The following is a 21,125-nucleotide window of genomic DNA, read 5'->3' on the forward strand; positions in this document are numbered from 1 at the left end:
AACTAATTGATAATAAGAGGTGTCACTATTAACTGAAAAAAAGCAAAGAGGATGACACAGGATGCAAGTCAATGGCCATCTAAGAACTGGCCACTAGCCTTCCCTTGCAGTGGGTCTCAGGGACTTACTAAATCTGAGTGGTGAGTATAGCTCCCCCCCAAATGGTGTATTCATTTTCTGTGACTGTTCTGTAACCCATCTTATACCCAAGGATGAGGCTTTACTCCTTCGCTCCAGTCTCCTTCTCAATGGCATGATCACGAACCTTCATAGACTGTTGGATTTAGCCCCTCACCCCCATCTGAAGGATACTGTGAAGAACTTCACTACCAATTACCTCTACCACTGGTGTTCGAAATCATTCCACAGTAAGTTAGTTGTTTTCCCTTCCTTGCTACTCCTCAGAAAAACCAAGTTTCTAGAGATGAGAACTAACTGAAATATAACTCTAATGAACAGTCAATTTCAGCAAGATGAGACACATGTGAAGATATAATGAATGAAAGAGCTGAAGAAACATCCCTAATCAGTACTGAGAACTAGTGATGAGGATCCATGAACAATGACAAAGCTGAAGCACCGTGGAGACTAAAGGGGAGATGTTTTATGGCTGATGAGCTAATGAGAGTGTACGGTTGGGTACCATCCAGTGGTGGGAAGGAAATGTCACATGATGAAAAGGTCAGTGGTTCAGAGGGCAACAAGACTTTGTCAAGCTGAGATTAATTAAAGAAAGGCCATTCTTCACAGACAGGGAAAGCCACAGGCAAATGTTCTTTCAACAGAGCCCAGGAATCTGGTGTTGAATGAGTGGCTGAAAGAACAAATGAATGGGAAAGACGGATGGATCAAATGAGGTGAATGACAGCACTCTAAAGTTTGGGAGAGGGATGAAAGTCCCCACAAGCACAAGCCAGGGGCATTTAGGTTTCCTTCTCCAGGCAAGGAGAGGCTCAGGAATATGGGAAGGAGGAAAAACTACAGTCAGATTTGTTTCTGGATGCTCACTGGATACTCTGTGAAGGATGAGTTGGATATCAGGGGAAAAAGGGGGGAGGGGATAAAAAATGCATCTGCAAAGCAGGTTCTTGAAACACAACAGGGTCAGATGAGGAGAAAGGCCAGACTCAAGACAAGAACAGGAGTGCAAGTGAGTAGAGGATGATCCAGAAGATCTGGGGCTTCAGATGACAAGTGTGCAGCATAAAGTATCATGAGGGATGCAGTCAAAACCAATTCCCATTAGCAGAAGAATACAGAAGAGTTGGGGATGTGACTCGGTTGGTGGAACGCTTCCCTAGCATGCGTTGGGTGCAGTCCCCAGCACTGCATAAAACTGGTTATATTTATGTATGCTGTAATCCCAACACTTGGGAGATGAAGACAGAGGATCAGAAGGTCAAGGTCATCCTCAACTACATATTGAGTTTGAGGCCAAACTGAAATATAGGACCTTATTTCAAGAAAAAACAACCACAAAAGCAAATGAATAAATAAAGAAAAGGTGGTAATTACACACAGAATACTACACAGCCTTATAAATATAGAGGACACTGTAGTTAGTGGCATAAGCTAGGCACAGGAAGACAAATACTGTGTAATCTCACCTATAGGAAGAATAGTTATCTTTGTGAAGTCAGTTTCATAGACACAAAGCAGACAGCTGTCCAGAAACTATGGGAGGAGAGGCTGCGGTATGAGAAAAGGAGAGATTTGATCAAAGGCATGAAGACTGAAGTTACACAGACTGGAGGAATTTGGTTCAGGGAACTACAGCATGGAGTACCTAACAAGTATTTTAGCTTTAAAAATTACCCAGATAATACATTTTTAATGTTCTCACCACAAAACATAGTTAATGAGTGGATGGAAATGCTAATTAAACTGACTGAATCTTTCTACCATGTATCACAGATCAAACCATCACACTGTACTCTACAAATATACATAATTAGCATCGAACATTTAAAACAGCTATATCAATCAATAAAGAAAAGGGTTCTGGCTGGCTGACCCAATGGTGACTGTCTCTGACAGGAAAGACATGAAAACAAAGAGGACTTTAGCTTGGGGATGCTGGTCAGAAGCTCTGAAATCCCACTAGGAATGTCTAGTGAAGATGTGTGGTAGGAAACAGACATCAAGTCCAGGGAGGAGGTGGAAGGTTCATGCCTTTGGGCATCACTGGCATTAATGGTAAAGCTGTGGGTAGATCTGATCACTAAAAGAAACTGTGCCAGGGTGATGAGGAAACAAAAACCACACGTTCAGAGTATACAAGTGCTGTAGAGATAGTGAAAGATAGGTGCTTTCACCTGCTCAGATGAGAGGTTTCCAACTTGAGACCCTCCCATTCTACCCCGTGAGAAGTGGTCATTGCACTCACTTGTTCCTATCCCTTCACAGCTTTGTAAAGATTCAGAAGGCAACCCAGTCTCTCTTACCTCTGAAACCATGTCCTGAGCCTGACCCTTTCATCTCCTTTTCTGAAAGCTTTTCTAAAGCTGCATTGGAGACTACGCTGTCAATGATAGGTTCTTGACTTGACTAATGTATATTTCTCTTTTTTCCTCTCCCTTCACCCTCACTCCTTCCTCATTTCCTACACTTTTTCATTTTTTTCCTTGTGGTACTGTGGATGGAACCATGAGGCAAGCAAAGCTACTCTACTGCCGAGCTACATCCTCAGCCCCCACTGTGTGTTTATCCATGTATGTATCTTTTTGCCTTTCCCATACGTAGGAGTGAATGTGAGGCAGCTAAATAGTCAAAAATTTTAGTTCAGTATTTGCTACGAGGGAACACATTTGCTCAACTTACTTGTCTAGAGAACCTTAAACTCTAAGATGAGTTAATTTACAAGTAATTTATTGTACAAAAATAGCTTCTTAGCAAAACTTAATTAATGTACTCTGATGGAGAAATGGGAAAGCTAAAACAAGCATAGACACAGATAACACAGCAGGAAGGAAACAAAGCTGCATCCATGCCCATCAATACATTCAAAGGGCCACAAATTTAAAATATCAAATAAGTATACTCAGTTAAGCTAAAAATAATGAACTATGTTACATCTAGTACATAAGGATCAAGCAATAGAAAATACTTTAAATTGGTGGCTGGATATAAAGGATCTTCTCTGGATTTATGACAAAAAAAAACTGTCTCCTTCACCCTCCTGAGTGGAGTTTCTGAAGTTAGAAGCATTTAATACCAGACTTGATCAATGTCTGCATTCTCAAGTCAGGAAGAATCTACAATTATACAAATCCTAAATCAGATGTTTGTTTTCTTAAGACTGATTCAGGTTAATTAGCATCTAACAGATGCAAAAATGGCTTCTAGAATTACATCATTATAGCAGCCACAATAAAACAACATGCTAAGGGTTATCAACCCTACAGCTCTGATGGTCTCGCTCAATGCTCCTGAGGAATTTGATCTGTATCATATTTGGTCTCTATCCTCAGAACAAAGCTGTGTCTCCCTTGGTATCTAAATGCTCCCCAGCTATCTCTTCTACAGTAGAGTCAATAGAAATGGAAAAGGCATGCAAATTAAGACACATAAATGGACATTTTTATAAACGGAAAAAAAAAACTATGCTGGGAAATGATGGTTAAAAACATAACCTATCTTCCCCAAAGCAAACTGGCTATTTATTACCAGGAGTCTGCAAATCTTGGGGTCTCATGTGAAGCCAGTGAGGGGAGTTGATCAGGTGCAGGGTAGTGATATGATACGGATCAGGTGTGGGGAGCTGAGTAGGAACCGGTTAGGGGGATGAATGAACAAGATGGAAGTAATCTGTCTTATTAACAACAATAAACACTTTGTCTAGTATATTAAAGATGATTTTTATTTTTATTTCTTCTTTTCAAAAATATAGTTAGGTCTTTCAAAAACCGAAAAGAAGATGGTGGGACTTTCTAGGCACACAGCACTTGCTGTCTGTGATCAGAAGGTACAGAGGCCTGTGGAGTCCTCAAGGGGCCGGCTGTAAGGTAGAACCTTACAGGGTAAGAGGGCTTATATATTCTTATCTAATGAATCACCACTCAGTGTCGCTCAAGGTCAAAATGTCACACAGTAATCAATCACCTTCATGTCCTATTTTCATTTCCTTGGGGTATATCATCATGAGACCTGTTCCATTCTTGGCCTTAGGATATAATATGAGGCTGGAAGCACTCAGGACTTGGAATCAAAAGAGTTATTTTCAAGTCCCTGCTACTTTCAAGTGAAGTCCACACACACACTCTCTGCACCTCTGCCCCTATGAAAATCACAGAACTAAAATATCATCCTCATTTACTTCTCAGAGATTCTACATTAAATAAGATCATACGAGGGGCTGGGGAGATGGCTAGCTGGGTCAGTGCTCCATACACAAGCATAAGGACCTAAGCTTGAATCCCAGCTACAGTGGTGAGGACCTATGACCCAGGACTTGATGGCCAAGCAGCCTTGCCAAATTGGTGAGGTCTAGGTTCAATGAGAGAATCTGCCTCAAAAAATAAGGGAGAAAAGAGAGGCAGACCCCTGACATGTTGGCCTGTGACCTACACAGACACGCCCCCCATATGAACACATACATATGAATAACAATACACATGAAAAATACCATAAAAATAAATACAATTATATCTGTGAAATCATTCTACCTTTCAATGTCACTGATCATTACATTTTAATAAAGTCCCAATAAGCATGATTATGTATATACTATTTCTATATTAAATCAACTCTACTTTGAAGATAAAGACAAAATGAAGGCGCCAGAGAGATGACAGGGCTGGTAAAGGTGCTGGCTACCAAGCCCGATGACCTGAGTTCAAGCCCCGGGACCCACATGGTGGAAGGAGGGCAAGAGCTCCACAAGCTGACCTCTGACCTCACAGGAAGGTCATGGCATGCACAACATAATAAATGTACAAAAGAAACAAGACAATTAAACAATTAATTAAGAAACAAGATGAAAGGAATTTTAGAAACGGTTGTTTTCAGGCTTCTACTGGCAGAGCACCAATAAGAAACTGGGACGGGAAAAGGAAAGGCAGCAGGAAAGGAGGAAGAGAGAGGAGGAGGAACAATCGTGGAAAAGCCTCTTCTCCTGCCCCACCGGGCAGCACATCCCACAGTAGGAACTGAGAGAAGGAAGGCCTGGCATCCAGTGACAATGGGAGAGAGACCCTCTAAGAGAGCATGACCCACCATACAGAAACAGGAGAGACGGCTGTCCACAGTGACCTCCCCATGATTTTCTTGGCAGGCATCTAGAGTTATTGTCACTGGAAAGGGAACTGTGAAAAATAAGGGCTGTGAGTGACCCTTTTTCTTCAGAGCAGCAAGTGGGTTTTACCTGCTTGACACCATGGAAATAAGAGCTTCGGCCCACAGTAGAGTGAGCAGGTGTGCTGTGGTCCAAACCACGTTACTCTGTTCATTTCAGACACAACTGAATAATTTCAAGACATTCAAGAAGTAATTTTTAAAAACAATGCTGAGTGGGCAAAACCCCTATTGCTTCTTCTGAGCTGTCCCTGGGTCCTCATAGTACCTTTCTCTGTGATTTAGACAAAGATAGGAAAAGGAATCAGAAACCTTCCTTTGCGCCAGCTTCGTTCTGCTTAACAGTATAAACGAAGGCAACATAATTTCTGCTTATTCCTTCACAAAAACTGAGAGAAAAATCACAGTGCTTCTAACCTATGCAAGTCTTCATCACTTCACATATTTTAATAACATTCTTTATATAGACACATTAGCATGACTGAATAAAAACAAAGTACCCATTTTCCACAGATCTTGTAATTATGAACATGAAAATTTTCTGGAAATAAAGTAGACATTTGGCCTCAAAGCCTTAAGTCACAGCATTTATCAGCAGGGTGATTAATCTTTACGAAAAGGCAGGAAAACAAGACAGAGCCACCCACTCTGACATTTTCATTCTAAAAAAAAAAAAAAACCCAAGCTAGTTTATGAACTGGAAGCATCATTTATAAAAAGTAGATCGTCCACTGAGAGTAAACTGATTACATGATTAACAAGATGCTTATCTTGCTTGTTTTCTTCGCTGAGAAAAGTGCACTGGCATTAGACAGTTGGCTCAGTTTTACCTAGAAATCTGATAAACTTTGCTCAGGAACTAGCAACCTTTACAACAAGGTACTTCATTTTTTCCTCTGCTGCTTATGTGAAAAATTATAAACAAGAGAGTGAACATTCTCAAACATGACAGCAGCCCACCGATCTGCACATACACTTTTGCCTACATCCAGCAGGCGGAGCGCAAAGCACACACAAGTTCTGGTTAAGCCAGGAAGGAAGGGGCCAGAGGCTAGAGAGCAGGATGTGCGCATGCCCGGGCTTAAACAGTCAGGCAGGGCTTCAATGACAGGGAGAGGAAGAGGGGAGGAACAGGCTGGATTAACAGGAAGAGGTCTCCCTGCAGTCAGGACCAGGGGTGCTGTCAGTAGTGCCTAAAGGTTTAACCCCAACAGGAGCCATATGGCAAGATTCTTAAAGATTTAGTTTTGATGTTTTCTCTCCTAATTGTCTTGCCTGACTTTTGAACAGCTCTGACAGGGTTAAGCAAATCACTTCAACCAGGAGAAAGCTTTGCTCCAGAAAAAAGCAGTGCTACATTAACAGTTCCAGGCAAGGAAGGAAATCATTCCCTGATAGGTCAGGTGAGGGTAATGGGTGTGGACGGCTGAGGAATTGGAGCGTAGGGGAGCCAAAGAGGCGCTGAGAAAACTGTGTGGCAAAGCACTGGACTTGTCTACTGAATACCAAAGTACTCACCTGTGTTATTTTTTCTATTCCTTGGAAGTTGTGCTTTTCAAAATGTTCTGCTATGTTTAGGAAGGTGTGACGTTCTAAATAGCAGCAATTGCTCAGGACTATCAAAAGCCGCTGCTCCTAAAAGTCAAACAGGCCATTAGAAGTTTACATTGACAGTACTGGTGAATGCAAAAGGTAACCCTGATCCCTGATCACACAGTAAGTGTAATGACAGGCGTCTGCCCTTTAACATCAGTTAAACCCAATGCCCTGATTTTCTTGCTGTTTATTTCTTAAAATTGACACACAGAAAAACATAATACAATTCCACCAATTGTTGATTATTACATTTACACTGAAGAGTTAAACAGAGACTTGGGGTACAGCTCAGCAATGAGTGTTCTCTAGAATGCTCAAGGCTCTGAGTTCTACGTCCAATATGCCCCGAAGAAAAAAGTCAAATGTTTCCTTGAATATTTTGTGTAGACCAAAGACCACACAAATTGATAGTATGAATAAGTACATAAATGTAGGAACTATCAGAAAGTGGTTTATGAATCTTTCACAACTTGAGAACATTTCAATGTCCTATTATCCATATGCAGGCAGGGCTCCTTGTTCCCTCAAGGAGTTTCTGCCTGTGAGGGCCTGTGGGAATGTTTCCTATATTCAGGAAAAGCCTCCTTCGAATGGGGAATAAGTGTTTCTGAGCACCTCCCCGCCCCCACCCCAGGAAGACAAGGAACAGGGAAGAGAGCCTCTTGCTGTTACATCTTCAAGGCTTTACCCACCTAAACAATTTCCTACCAAGTTACTAGACTGCAATAGCAATGCTATGAATACAACAGGCTTTCTACAGTTCAGAAGAACTATATCTGTACATAAGATTCTAGGAATGGCCCTGCTGCTGCTGTGGTTCACTGTAGGGCAGCCCAGGTTTGTGTTCCTGCAGGTGGGAGGCATTCTCTGGAATGGTGACTCATCCAGGCTTTCAGTCAAGACCCTTGACTAAAACTAAGGCAAAGCCACTTTCCAGGAACAGCTCTCACCCACAGCTGGTTACTCTTTCTGTGCAGAATCAGAGTAACTTATAGTTAAGTACTCCAGGGGGAAAAATGCAGAAAAACACAGGATCGTGTTCTTTGAGGCATGTGGACTATGGCATGAACTGAAGTCAATAAAGGCTCTAAAGTCAATAGCCAAGCAAACCTTCTAGTAATTGTACTGAGCTCAGCCAAATGCCCAACATCATCTCACTTCATTATTACAATTTCCTATCTTTATTTCCGGCACAATGCTGCCTACTTACCACCAGTTTTGGTCATCAACAGACATAAATACAAGATTGGAGAACTATTACAGTAACCCAGACAACAAAATGCTGCAGGTGGCCCTGAATTGACTTTTAGATGGGAAATGGAATATGAAAAAGGCCAGAGGAGGTCATACTCTATATGACATTATTTTTCCATAGTGAATACATGGCAGAAACAATACTGGAAAGTAAGCAACTTGGGCATGGTGAAGCCATATTCCCTCTTGTCACATCTAGACACATTCCTTCTATAGGGCATGAAGTAAATGACTTTCCAGCAGCCGCTCCCAACATGCTGAAGCCCACAAATGTGTCAACTGGCTGGAACCCATCCGTTACCACTCTTTCATGTAGACTTGAACTTCCATTCCAGCTGACTGAGCCTACAGGTCTTTCCTGCCCTGGTCCTTAGCTGTCCTGACTTGCTTTTCCCCACTACAGCATGTATGAAACCTCTTTAGAGTGAGAAGAACGACTTCAGTGATCTGAAGACTAACTCTTAGCAAGTATAATTTGTTCATCATATACATCAGATGAAACACTGTATGAAATGAAAGTGGGAAGAACAGAAGAAAGGCACAGTCTAGTTCTTAGCTCGGATGTTAATCTGAAGCTTGTCGGCACCTGGTGGAGAGACATGCATTTGACCGTACCAGTTCAGCTGCCCTGCAGTCCCTGCATATGCAGGAATGGGCCTTACACATTACTTCTCTGTACTCCCAGACAGCACCAGAAATGAACACTCTTGCCCTTTGAGGGTTGACTGAGTAAGGAGACTCTTCTGATTCTCAATCTAGATCTTTCTTACCAAACCAGTTTTTATTCTGGGTAGCACAGCCCTGAGAGGATCTCGATCCTCTGAGAAGAGGAATTAGATCTGATGAGACCCCCTCCATTGGGGAGAACACTGGAACAAATTTTGGAAACCAATGAGTATCTTAGGAAGTGAGTGGACAGGTCAAGATGCTGTGAGGAGCAAAAGTAAGTGCAAAACCCTGGGAGATTGCTGAGAGCCTCCTGGGAGGAGGATCCATGGAGCCACCTTCTCTCCTCTCTACCCCTAAAAAGGGATGGGAGGCTCAGAGCAGCACTCCCTATCAGGGCTGCCCACACACCAGCTGAGAAATGAATGATGGGTGCCACGGTGTGTGCTGGGAGGTAGGAAGGGAACAAAGGTCATCACTGAGTATCAGTTCGGCTGCTTCTAAAAGACCAAGGAAACAAAAGCATAGTTGGCCCTGATGGCTGCTGGGGTCTTAGTTTCAAAGGCTTTTCCCCCAGCCCCACCCCTACTTCCCCACTTCCTTCCTAGATTCACAAGGGAAGCCTGGTTCCAATCCACTTTATGGCTTCCTTAAGCTCTTGCCACTTGTCCTAGCTGATTTTTTTCTTAGCACAAGCTAGAGTTATCTGAGAAGAAGAACCCCAACTGAGAACTGAGTAAATGCCTCTATTAGATTGCCTGTAGGAATCTGGTTTTGTAACCTACATTCAAATAAAACAGGAGACTTGCAGAAATAAGGCAGAGAAAAGCAGAGTTCATCAGGCTCAAGAGGCGAAGGACACAAAGGAAATGCCTTGTCCTCTGCCTCCTCCCAGGCCATGCAGGCAATTCTGCAGCACCAATGAACAACCAGGCGCTTTTAACACTCAAGACGCAGTGGATGTGTTGGGTCTTATTATGTTTAACTCCAGTTAAAGATTTTTTTCAGTGTGAAATACACACAAATCTTTATACAACATAATGTAGTCCTAGAGTGTCCCTCAGTGTTCAAAGAGTCCATCTCACATGCGATGATGCTTTCTGTTCAAATGACAGGCTGACTGCCATAGACATTCCTTCTAACATGACATACTTTACTTTCTGTGTTTGGAACTTTACTTACTGAAGTCAAACTGAAGTCTTCATGGATGCTTCCAAACAAATCAGGAGAAGAAACATCAACAGAAAGACTAAATGCAGAAGAGACAAGAGAATAGTCACAATTAAAACTGACTTAAAACTGCAATGACTTCAAATGTTTTGAGAAAAATAGCTGTGCAACTTTCTGTACATTTTCTTTGTATTTCACTATTAACATCACAAGGAAGCACTAAGGACAACCTCTTATCCTGGGCCATATAAAACTCATATGAAGTATTCCCAATACTCAATTGACTGTATTAAATTAAAAAACAAATTATCAATGGGAAAATGACAAATAATATTCATATAATTAAAATGTTTTTGACTATCAGAATTTCCAGGGGAAGGTTTGAAGCTCATTTTCACAGTGACCTACTTACAGGTGAGCTAAGAAATTAGTTGATAACTCAAAAGCAATCAAAAACATAAAAAGGTGAAAGGCGAGAGCAGGGTAAGTAACCCACTAATTGATTTATTGATTTAACAGAATCAGAAGAGACATCTTAGCAGAATTTTTTTTTTAAACTTGACTGACTTGAATTCATATGGACATCTAACATGATGAATATCAAATAATACTTCAAAATAGATAATAAAAAGATACCAACCACAGCTGGGAGGTGGTGGCACATGCCTTTGATCCCAGCACTCGGGAGGCAGAGGCAGGAGGATCTCTGGGAGTTCAAGGCCAGTCTGGTCTACAGAACGAGTTCCAGGACAGCCAGGGCTACAGAGAGAAACCCTGTCTCAAAAAACCAAAACCAAACCAAACTAAACAAACAAAACAACAACAAAAAAAGATACCAATCTGAAGAGTTGAGATATAAACAAATGGTAATTAAAACAGCATTAATTGATATATTTGAATGATTAGAAGATAAAGTTCAGAATTGTTGCACTACCCATTAGAATCCAGCAATGTAGGAAACAGAAATTTTAAAGTAATAAGAAAAGACTGATTTAACTAGATCACAGATCTGGCTGTAAATAGTAACACAATGTTCTAGTGAGATAATGAACCAAATACATGCAATCAAGTCAAAGATGACCTACAAGCATTAAAAATGTGGGATTGGGGAGATGACCGTGGGTACAGTGCTTGCCCCTCAATGCGAGGAGCAGAATTCAGATCTCTAGAATCCATGTAAATACCAGGTGGATATGATAGCTCACCTGTATTCTCAGGATTTGTGAGGTGGAAATGGACCAGCTAGACAAGCTGAGTCAGTGAACTCTGGGTCCAAATGAATGACCCAGCCTATATGTATGGCAGAGACATATTTGAGACAAACAATCATCATCTACTTCTGGCCACCAGTCCGTCCCCCCCCCCCCACACACACACAAACATGCATACACTTGCAGGTAAAAACACTGGGTATGTGCACATACACACAAACTTTAAAAAAAGTATTTGGTCACTGGAGATGATAGTTATATATACTGAAAAGCAAAAGTTAATGCTAGGTACAGTGGTTTGAAAAGGAATGGCCACCACAGACTCACTCATGTGTTTAAATGCCCATAGGGAGTGACACTATTAGGAGATGTAGCTCTGTTGGAATAAGTGTGGCCTTGTTGGAGGAAGTGTGCCACTGTAGGGGCAGACTTTGAGGTCTCATATATACTCAAGCTACACCCAGTACACAGTCTCTCCTTCTGCTGCCTTTGGAGCAGTTGTAGAACGCTCAGCTCCTTCTTCAGCACCATGTCTGCCTGCACACCACCATTTTGTATCATGATGATAATGGACTGAATCTCTGAAACCGTAAGCTACCTCAATTAAATGCTTTCCTTGATAAGTGTTGCCATGGTCATGGTGTCTTTTCACAGCAATAAAAACCCTAACTAAAACACAAGTAAACGGAAAAATTCTCAAATTGCAAATTAGATTCAAACACTTATTTTGATACTATCTGTATTAAACAGGAACCTTAGGTGCATAGGAGTTTCACATGCCAAGTGTCATCCAGAAAGACTGCCACATACTAAGTGTCAGCTGGAAAACTGCATGTTAGAAACTAAGGACAACAGCACTATGTGCTGCTCCATGTGACAGCGTTAGGAGAGAACTACTTGTGTCCGTCAAGAGTCAGGGCTGGGCCTGGTCTCAGAAGGCTTAAGACTGCAGAGAGTAAGGGCAGCCCAAGCATATAATCAGTTCACGCCAACCTAGATTACATGTGAGACCCCACCTCAGTATGGAATTTACGTCTTACATTATATTACTTTTAAATGCATCAGTGAGATTAACTACATTTTTACTTACTGAGTAGTATCTATGTCTGCATCAGGCTTGGTGCTCAGTTGTTCCAGACAGTATATAAAAACCTGGATTAAAAATAGCAAGTTTCAGTGATAAGAGTTTTCAGGTATCAATCTATTGGAATAATAAAACAATTTTATATAAATTAAAGCTGAACTGTCTGGCCCATAAAAAATGAGGTGGGGAGAGAGGTGTCTAATAATGTAGGTGCGTAGGTGTGTGTGTGTGTGTGTGTGTGTGTGTGTGTGTGTGTGTGTGTGTGTATGTATGTGTGTCTGTGTGTGTACATGTGAACTAAGAAGTAGAAATATACACACCCCATCAATGTCTCCATAAGTGACAGAATATTAAAAGCACCTTGTCTAAGTCAATTGTTATGTTCTTGAATACACTTGAGGAGAAAGACTCTTTTTCTTTTCCTTATTTACTCACAAACATGCTCAACTTCATTTATGTACCTATGAAGCATTGGACCCAAAAGTTTTTAAACAACCTTACAACTCTAGATGAATTATAAGCAACCAATTTTTATTTAATTCACTCTGCTATCTAAAGGAAATGAATACAAAGTACCATGAAAATAGACAGAACACAATATAAATGAAATACACAGGTATTGCTAAAACAAGCAAGAACTAATCCTACATTAAGCTTCATCTGTATAGCCGACTTACTCTAAATGCTTATGTACACAGATGAGATTTTAAAAGAACCCTTATTTAAAAGTGATATGAACATTATCAACGGTGAATGACAAATCAGTTCATGGCTTCAGAGTCTATACCACTGCTTTTAGTTACCTGCATGATATTGATGCTTAGTTGGCAAACCTCCTCCTGCGTTTTAGGCTGTTGAAATACCTATGAGAAAGAATTTAGGTAAAAAAGTTCTAAATTTGCTAAGAAAACAAAACATTTTGCTTGAAAAACTAGATATGAAAGCGAAACCACAGAAAGCCCGCTCCCCCCCCCCCCCCCCCCCCCCCCGGGTGTCATCAACCTTACTTCGAGGGCTAGCCTTAGGTGGCTTCCTACTATGGTAGTTCTGATCCCAACTGGCTGACATACCCAAGTCAGTCATTCCTCAGTCCACAAGAACCCTGCTCTGCTCAAAGCTGGCAGACTCACTTTTAACTGCTCAGCCCACCCTGGAACCAGAACTCAACACATTTATGTAGGTAACTAAATGAGTGCATCTGGGAAGACAAAACAGCTCTTGGACATCAATGACTGTTTACTCTGATTCTCAGGCAGGAAATTCCTTTTCTTTTCTTTTTACTTTTCTTTTCTTTTCCTTTCTTTTTGTTTTTACATCCCAACCACAGTTTCCCCTCCATCCTCGCCTCCCAGTCCCTTCCTACCAGGCACGGATTTCCTCAGACCAGCTAAAGCATGTAGAACAGAACAGAAACTCACGCTGGCTTCTCCAGGCTTACATTCAACAACGCCCTTCAGTGACTGTAGGGAGTGCACGATGCTCTGTTCAAACTGACATGGCTGAAAGAAAGAAAACCTCCTTAAAAACAGATGCTGCACCAGCTATGAAGATGTATTTATGGAGCTGAATACAGCTGAAAGCTCAAGTCCCCAGAGTTACAGAAAAGAACAAAGACGCGATTTGACCAGAGTCTCCACTCACTGAGGCTGAGATTGGCATGTTTTAAAAGGGATACATATTCAGACTAAGGCTTTTCTAATTCATCTAGAACTGAGTAAATATTTTCATCAAAATTCTCTTTTCATGGGAAACTGACAAGGAGCAAATGCAAGGCATTCATATTTGAGGACTATATTGCATGGATATTATGTATGAGCTCAATTTTCTAGGTGGGCCATCTCTTATATTGTTCAATCAAACCTAGTGTTATTAAACCAGATAACAACTATCTGGAGGGGTACTAGATCCTTGAAGTCAAATATGTCATTGCACTCATTTTCTACATAGATTAGGTCAAAAACTGAAACTTGGAGCCCACCTTTCATCCCAGCACTAAGGAGGCAGAGGCAGGCAGGTCTCTGAGTTCAAGGCCAGACTGGTCTACAAAGTAAGTTCTAAGACAGCCAGGGCAACACAGAGAAACCCTGTCTCAAAAAAACAAAAAAACACAAAACAAAACAAACCAACCAACCAACCAACCAAAAAAAACAGAGAAAAAAGAAAAGACAAAAAACTTGCACATATGTTTAAGCAAAGGGACTCTAAGAAAAGTGGGAACAGATCTCAATATCCTAGTGCCTGTGTTCTGTGTTCACTTGAAGTTCACATGAGTGGATCTGATAGACAGAATTCCCATTACATGATTTTCCAAGTTGAGAGACACCAACATGACAGTCACAGGGTTTGTTTTGATAGACTGCAAGTTAAACAATAAGAAGCATCATGGAGAAAACACTAGTGCTCACAGAAGAATGATGCCGGAGGGGCTTCTCTCTAGACATGGTGGCCAAAGTCCTGAGAACAGGGAAAGAGAGGTATGAAAACATCACGGCACAGAAGGGGACAGCAAACCACAAGGACTGAGGGCCACAGGAAGGACAGTGGATTGCCAGCACTGAACACCAGTGCAGAGGTGGGCTTAGGACCTAAGATTTGCACAGGCTCTGAGCAAGGCCAAGATAGACTAACATTGAATGACCCACTCTGGACAGGACATCTGCAGTAAGAATCAGAGCCACCAGGTTTTAGAAGAAGTTTGGGAAAAAGCAGAAGAAAAATCCATATATATCAAAACCCAAACAAAAACAGTTTACTTTACTAAAATAGGGCCTTGGTATTAGTGTCACTACATATTGATGCACTTTGAAACCTCTGGGGGCACCATGAAGAGTGAGTTAAAGTCGAAGTGGGAAAGGGAGACTAGGCTGAACCACAGATGCACAAAAAGCATCAGGCGTCACATTGTTCATTACTGCCCAGCATGTGGGAAGCCTGGGGTTTGATCCCAAAGATTATAAAACAAAGAAAGAACAGTCAGATGAAGACCTGCTTAGTTAACCTACATTCCACAGTAGGCACAGCAATCTATGATATTAAAACAAAAATAGCAAGCACAATACTGAGAAAAAAACTGAATGTCACCTGTGGGCAGTGAGATGCTGGTGCTTATCCGTGCTCACTTAGACATCCTGTATTAGGATTTGAACTAGCTTTTCTAAATCTTTACACCCATATTAATACCATGAATGGGCAGGAAATACTAGACAGTTTAGAGAGCAGCTTCAGTCAAGGCAGAAGTAAACAGTAGTCTAAATAACTGCTCTTCCTAGTCTAGAAACTCCTCTCTCTTTGTTGTCAGTGAGTCACCCACCTATAAGAAGTCATCAAAACCGCTCTAGTTCTAAAATAATTCTCCAAGTTAGAAAGAAAGGAAGGGAAGGAGGGACGGAGGGAAGGGAGGGAAGAGAGGGAAGGGAGGGAAGGGAGGGAAGGGAGGGAAGGGAGGGAAGGGAGGGAGGGAGGGAGGGAGGGAGGGAGGAAGGAAGGAAGGAAGGAAGGAAGGAAGGAAGGAAGGAAGGAAGGAAGGAAGGAAGGAAGGCAGGCAGGCAGGCAGGCAGGCAGGCAGGCAGGCAGGCAGGCAGGCAGGCAGGCAGGCAGGCAGGCAGGCAGGCAGAATGACTTCAGATGCACCACTTCAGTTGTCTGTTCATGTGACCCAGAGTTTATTCTTTTTAACCCTGTGTGTACTCATGTGGCTTTTTTGTGTGTATGTGTGTGTGTGTGCTGTGGGGTCAAACACAAAATTAATTATCTTATGATTATTACTGCACTACAGAAATCCAGTTTTAAAAACAGACTATAGCCGTGTTCCCCTAATAATCAGTCTAGTCATTTTTCCAGGGTCCCTTTACAATGGCCAGGCTACCCAGCACAGCTCTACTCTATGGGGCAGGCCATAGGAGGCTGCGCATGCTGACTTACTGGCCAGGAAGGCTCTAAAGCCAGCACCTGTTTTGTGCTGGAAGACTGAGTATTGGGCAGTTTTTGTTCTTTTTTTAATGAAACAAGGATTTTAACCTTCTCAAACTGAACATACAGCTTTCTTTTTCCTTTGTACAAAACTAATTTCAGACAGAGATCAAGCACGGGCATTAAGGTGACTTTATGTCTAACTTCCTACACCTATTTCTTTTTTTCTCTCTCTCTTTTTTTTTGCCTTTTTATATATTTTTTAATTTTATAATTAATTTAATTTTACATATCAACCACGGATTCTCCTGTCCTCCCTCCTCTTACCCCCACCCCTGCCCTCCCCCCAATCCACCTCCCATTCCTACCTCCTTCAAGGCAAGGACTCCCCTGGGGAGTCAGCAGAGCCTGGTAGATTCAGTCCAGGCAGGTCCAGTCCCCTCCTCCCTTCACCTAGGCTGAGCAAAGTGTCCCAGCATAGGTCCTAGGTTCCAAAAAGCCAGCTCATGCACCAAGGACAGGTCCCGGTCCCACTGCCTGGGGGCCTCCTAAATAGTTCAAACTAATCAACTGTCTCACTTTTCCAGAGGGGCTGATCCAGTTCCATAGGGGCTCCTGGGCTATTGGTTCATAGTTCATGTGTTTCCACTAGTTTGGCTATTTGTCCCTGTGATTTTTCCAATCATGGTCTCAATATCTCTTGCTCATATAATCCCTCCTCTCTCTCACCGATTGGACTCCTGGAGCTCCACCTGGGGCTTGGACATGGATCTCTGCATCTGCTTCCATCAGTCACTGAATGACGGTTCTATCACGACAGTTAGGGTATTCGGCCATCCGATCACCAGAGTTGATCAGTTCAGGCTTTCTCTCGACCATTGCCAGCAGTCTATTGTGGAGGTATCTTTGTGGATTTCTGTGGGCCTCTCTAGCACTTTGCTTCTTCCTATTCTCATGTGGTCTTCATTTATCATGGTATCCCCTTCCTTGTTCTCCCTCTCTGTTCTTGATCCAGCTGGGATCTCCTGCTCCCCTAAGTTCTTTTGCCCCTGACCCTCGCCCTTCATTACCCTCCCTCACGTCCAGTTTGCTCATGTAGATCTCATCCATTTCTCTGTCGTTGGGCGATCCCTGTAGCCTCCCTGGAGTTGTGAGTAGCAGTCTAGTCATCTTTGTTTTACATCTAGTATCCACCTATGAGTGAGTACATACCATGTTTGTCTTTCTACGTCTGGGTTACCTCACTCAGGATGATTTTTTTCTAGATCCATCTAGGTTGTTTCCAGGTTCTGGCTATTACAAACAATGCTGCTATGAACATAGTTGAGCATGTGCCCATGTGATATGATTGAGCGTTCCTTGGGTATATGCCCAAGAGTGGTATAGTTGGGTCTTGGGGGAAATTGATTCCCAATTTTCTAAGAAAGCGCCATATTGATTTCCAAAGTGGCTGTATAAGTTTGCATTCCCACCAACAGTTTAGGAGTATTCCCCTTGCTCCACATCCTCTCTAGCATAAGCTGTCTTCAGTGTTTTTGATCTTAGCCATTCTGATGGGTGTAAGGTGGTATCTCAGAGTCGTTTTGATTTGCATATCCCTGATGATTAGGGATGATGACTTTATGTCTAACTTCCTACACCTATTTCATCAATGGCTGATATCCCACTGATATCTGTGGAGGGTTGTCTTGTTAATTGATAAAGTAGGGCCCAGCCCACCGTGGGCAACACCACCCTAAACAAGCTGTACAAATGCTAATGGGAATATAAGCCTGCTGCCAGACATCAAATGTTGCTTGAATCCTAAATCGTCTTATAATAAAAACCTGGAGCCAAATATTGGGGTAAATGCTTAAAGATCAGAGGAACAAGCCACAGCAATATCTCACTTCGCCAACTCCACAAATTCTCTGACTGAATTCCCCTGAGTCCTCAGCCAAAAAGGACCTAGTTTCTGTCTCCTCACACCTTATATGCCTTTCTCCACCCAACCATTTCAGTTCCTTCCTAGTGCTGGGATTAATGGTGTGTGTGCTTCCCAAATACTGTAGCAAAGGCACGAGATCTCAAGTGTTGGGATTAAAGGCACGTGACTCCCAAGTACTGGGATTATAGGTGTGTGCCACCACTGCCTGGCTCTATTTCTCTCCTAGACTGAATCAATCTCATGTAGTCCAGGGTGGCTGTGAACTCACAGAAATCCAGATGGATCTCTGCCTCCCAAGTGCTAGGATTAAATGTGATGCCACCACTGCCTGAACCTCTATTTTTAACTCTGTGCCTGGCTCTGTCCTCTGATCTTCAGTCAAGTTTTATTTGATACACAATATATCACCACATTTCCCCTTTTTTGTTTTCCTTAGTTATGATAAAAGGTAAATTAGATATAAAACTTTACACTCACAAATATAGGATAGATAGAATATTTTCTTTAATTATATCAAATACAAATAAAGTAGATATTGTAACTGTAATTCTTGCTTGATAACTTTTGTTATATGTAATTTTACTATGTTAAAGTTAAAACCTTCCTTTTTGATTAGACAGAAAAGGGGAAGTGCTGTGGAATATCTTTCTGTATGCTGTGAATATGTTTTGTTTTCATTGGTTGATAAAGCTGTTTGGCCAATGGCAAGGCAGAATAAGGTTAGGTGGTACATTCAAATTGAAGAGAGAGATGAAGAAGGGTGGAATCAGGCAGAAGCTGAGAGCCACCACCAGGAGAAGCGAGATGTGAAAGAACAGGTAATACCATGAAGCCACATGACAAAACGTAGATGAACAGAAAAAGGTTAATGTAAGAGCTAGCTAGCAAGGAGCTTGAGCCATAGGCCATACAGTTTGTAATTAATTTAAGCCTTCCTTGTGTTTACTTGGGACCGAGCAGCTGTGGGACTGGGTGGGACATAGGAAAAATTCTGGCTACAATCAAACATTCTCTCCCATGGTTCTTGCTTGACTTCACTGGCTGTGAAGTGAGTCCTTTGACTGAAAACAATGCTGTGTGGAACAGCCTTGAGTTCCTGCCCTGACTCCCCTCAATGATGAACTGTGACCTGGACTTGTAAAATAAAGAATTCCAGCAGGGCAGTGGTGGTGCACACCTTTAATCCCAGCACTCTGGAAGCAGAGCCAGGCGGATCTCTATGAGTTCTAGGCCAGCCTGGGCTACAGAGTGAGTTCCAGGAAAGGCGCAAAGCTACACAGAGAAACCCTGTCTCAAACCCCCCCCCCCAAAAAAAAGAATTCCTTTCTTCCCCTAAGCTGCTTTTGGTATGAGTATTTTAACACAGCCACAGAAATAAAACAGAATATTCAAATGACTTCAACATATAATCAACAATTAAAACTATTTTATAGTCTTTTATGTATCTCAGAAAGTGATGAGCTAAGTACTATATATATTCTTTCTCTACAGATATAGTGAGAAAACCAATCAAAGAATACTTTTTATTTAAATGTAAATAATGCAATCAACAGAACAAATCCAACCAATTAGAGATCCTCTGTAATAGAATCATAAGTGATTTATTAAAAATAATGAACTTTCCCAACTCATCTCTCGCATGATTTAACTTAGAAAACACTGGAGGTGGACGTGTCTCTTCTAAACTCAGGGAACACTAACATCCATTTATACTGACCTGGAGCAGAGCCTTGAACGTTAGGAGACAACCAGCCCCAACATCTAAAGTAAGGCTGCTCAGAGCCCATGAAGACTCCAGGAAAAGGAAAAATGCTGTGTGTGTGGACCTCTGTTCCTGACTTACCAGTGGTTTATAATTTGTGGGACCAAATCCACTTTATTCTTGGCAGAAACTTTAAGTTCCAGCCTCAGAATTTATTTTCTCTCCCTTGCAAAGGAGGACATGGAAGAAACCAGCAGTGGCTACATTGTTAAACAGCTATTTCCTGGGGCATAGGGACGCTTTCTGGCCAATAGGCTCTAAAGACAGTGGCTGCGGCTGCTGGGAGACTGCGCTACTTTCTTTCCAACAGGAGTAAGGCCTAAAGGAACTCCAAAGACAGCCATCCAGAAACCAGTGCAGAGGGTCACAAAGACAAACAGTGACCCTGGGCCCTGGCAGCATGCCAAGCTGTCCAGCCAGCGTAAGGAACAAAGGCAATCACTGTCATCCTAGGTAAGTCTCTGTCTCGGCAGTGATACAGTCCTTGTCAGACTGTTAGGGCACTCCTTGGACAGGCATGCAAAATTATGAAACGCATTTTCAAAGGTACTTGAAATGCTAAACCCACCCGGGAAAAGCATAGTGAGTCTGTTTGCTACCTGACCTGTGTGTAGCTGTCTGCAGAGGCTTATGCTTATTGTTTTAGTTTGGGGGGCCGAACCATCACTCTTCTATCTTGCTTTTCTGAAAACTTCAAGTCGTTAAGTATTGCAGAATTAAGATACTCTAGTTTTAAAATGTAATGCAGACAAGTAGCGATACAGGCCTACATGACTTACTGTTTTCATTCATTTTAAACGTCTGTGATCAGCAGTAAGCAAAATCGACTTTGGGAAATAAGATTTTAAGATTATGTTACGATTTCTAGAAGCTAGTTAGAGTTATAATGTAAAATGAGTATGATCCTTATTAATATAAAAGCATTTATTTTGTATATAACAAACACTAATGACTAACAATAAAAAAATAATGTAAACTTACTAGGGAAGTCAGTCCTTCATTATCAACAATCCAATCTTCTTTTTCAGCCAATCTCTTTATTTCTACATGGAAAACAAGGACACAAATACTTTCTATTATAATTATCTACTGAACTTCAACAGAGACAAAAACATCCATGGGTTGTGGCTTTTAATTACTTTATGTAAGTTTGTGAAAAAAGATATACAATGTAGTATTGATAGATTTGAAGACTTAGTTATGTATTGTTTACATTTTCTAACAAAATGGTTTTTTGTTTGTTTTTTGAGATAG

The 21,125-nt window shown here is 41.7% G+C and overlaps 1 protein-coding gene across 2 annotated transcripts in view; it reads right to left on the reverse strand.

Annotated features, from left to right (window-relative positions):
- The window catches only part of Exoc2 (exocyst complex component 2), a 143,001-nt gene that overhangs the window by 45,619 nt on the left and 76,257 nt on the right, over positions 1 to 21,125 (reverse strand). For both annotated transcript variants that reach the window (XM_042278314.2, XM_042278316.2), the window contains 6 exons: positions 20,853 to 20,914; positions 13,692 to 13,772; positions 13,077 to 13,136; positions 12,280 to 12,341; positions 9,991 to 10,057; positions 6,811 to 6,927 (listed from right to left, as the gene is read on the reverse strand). In XM_042278314.2, coding sequence (XP_042134248.1) covers positions 6,811 to 6,927; positions 9,991 to 10,057; positions 12,280 to 12,341; positions 13,077 to 13,136; positions 13,692 to 13,772; positions 20,853 to 20,914 — 449 coding nt within the window. The remainder of the gene's footprint in view (positions 1 to 6,810; positions 6,928 to 9,990; positions 10,058 to 12,279; positions 12,342 to 13,076; positions 13,137 to 13,691; positions 13,773 to 20,852; positions 20,915 to 21,125) is intronic.

This window comes from Peromyscus maniculatus, chromosome 5, assembly GCF_049852395.1.
Source record: "Peromyscus maniculatus bairdii isolate BWxNUB_F1_BW_parent chromosome 5, HU_Pman_BW_mat_3.1, whole genome shotgun sequence".
In the NCBI taxonomy this organism is placed as follows: Eukaryota; Metazoa; Chordata; class Mammalia; order Rodentia; family Cricetidae; genus Peromyscus; species Peromyscus maniculatus.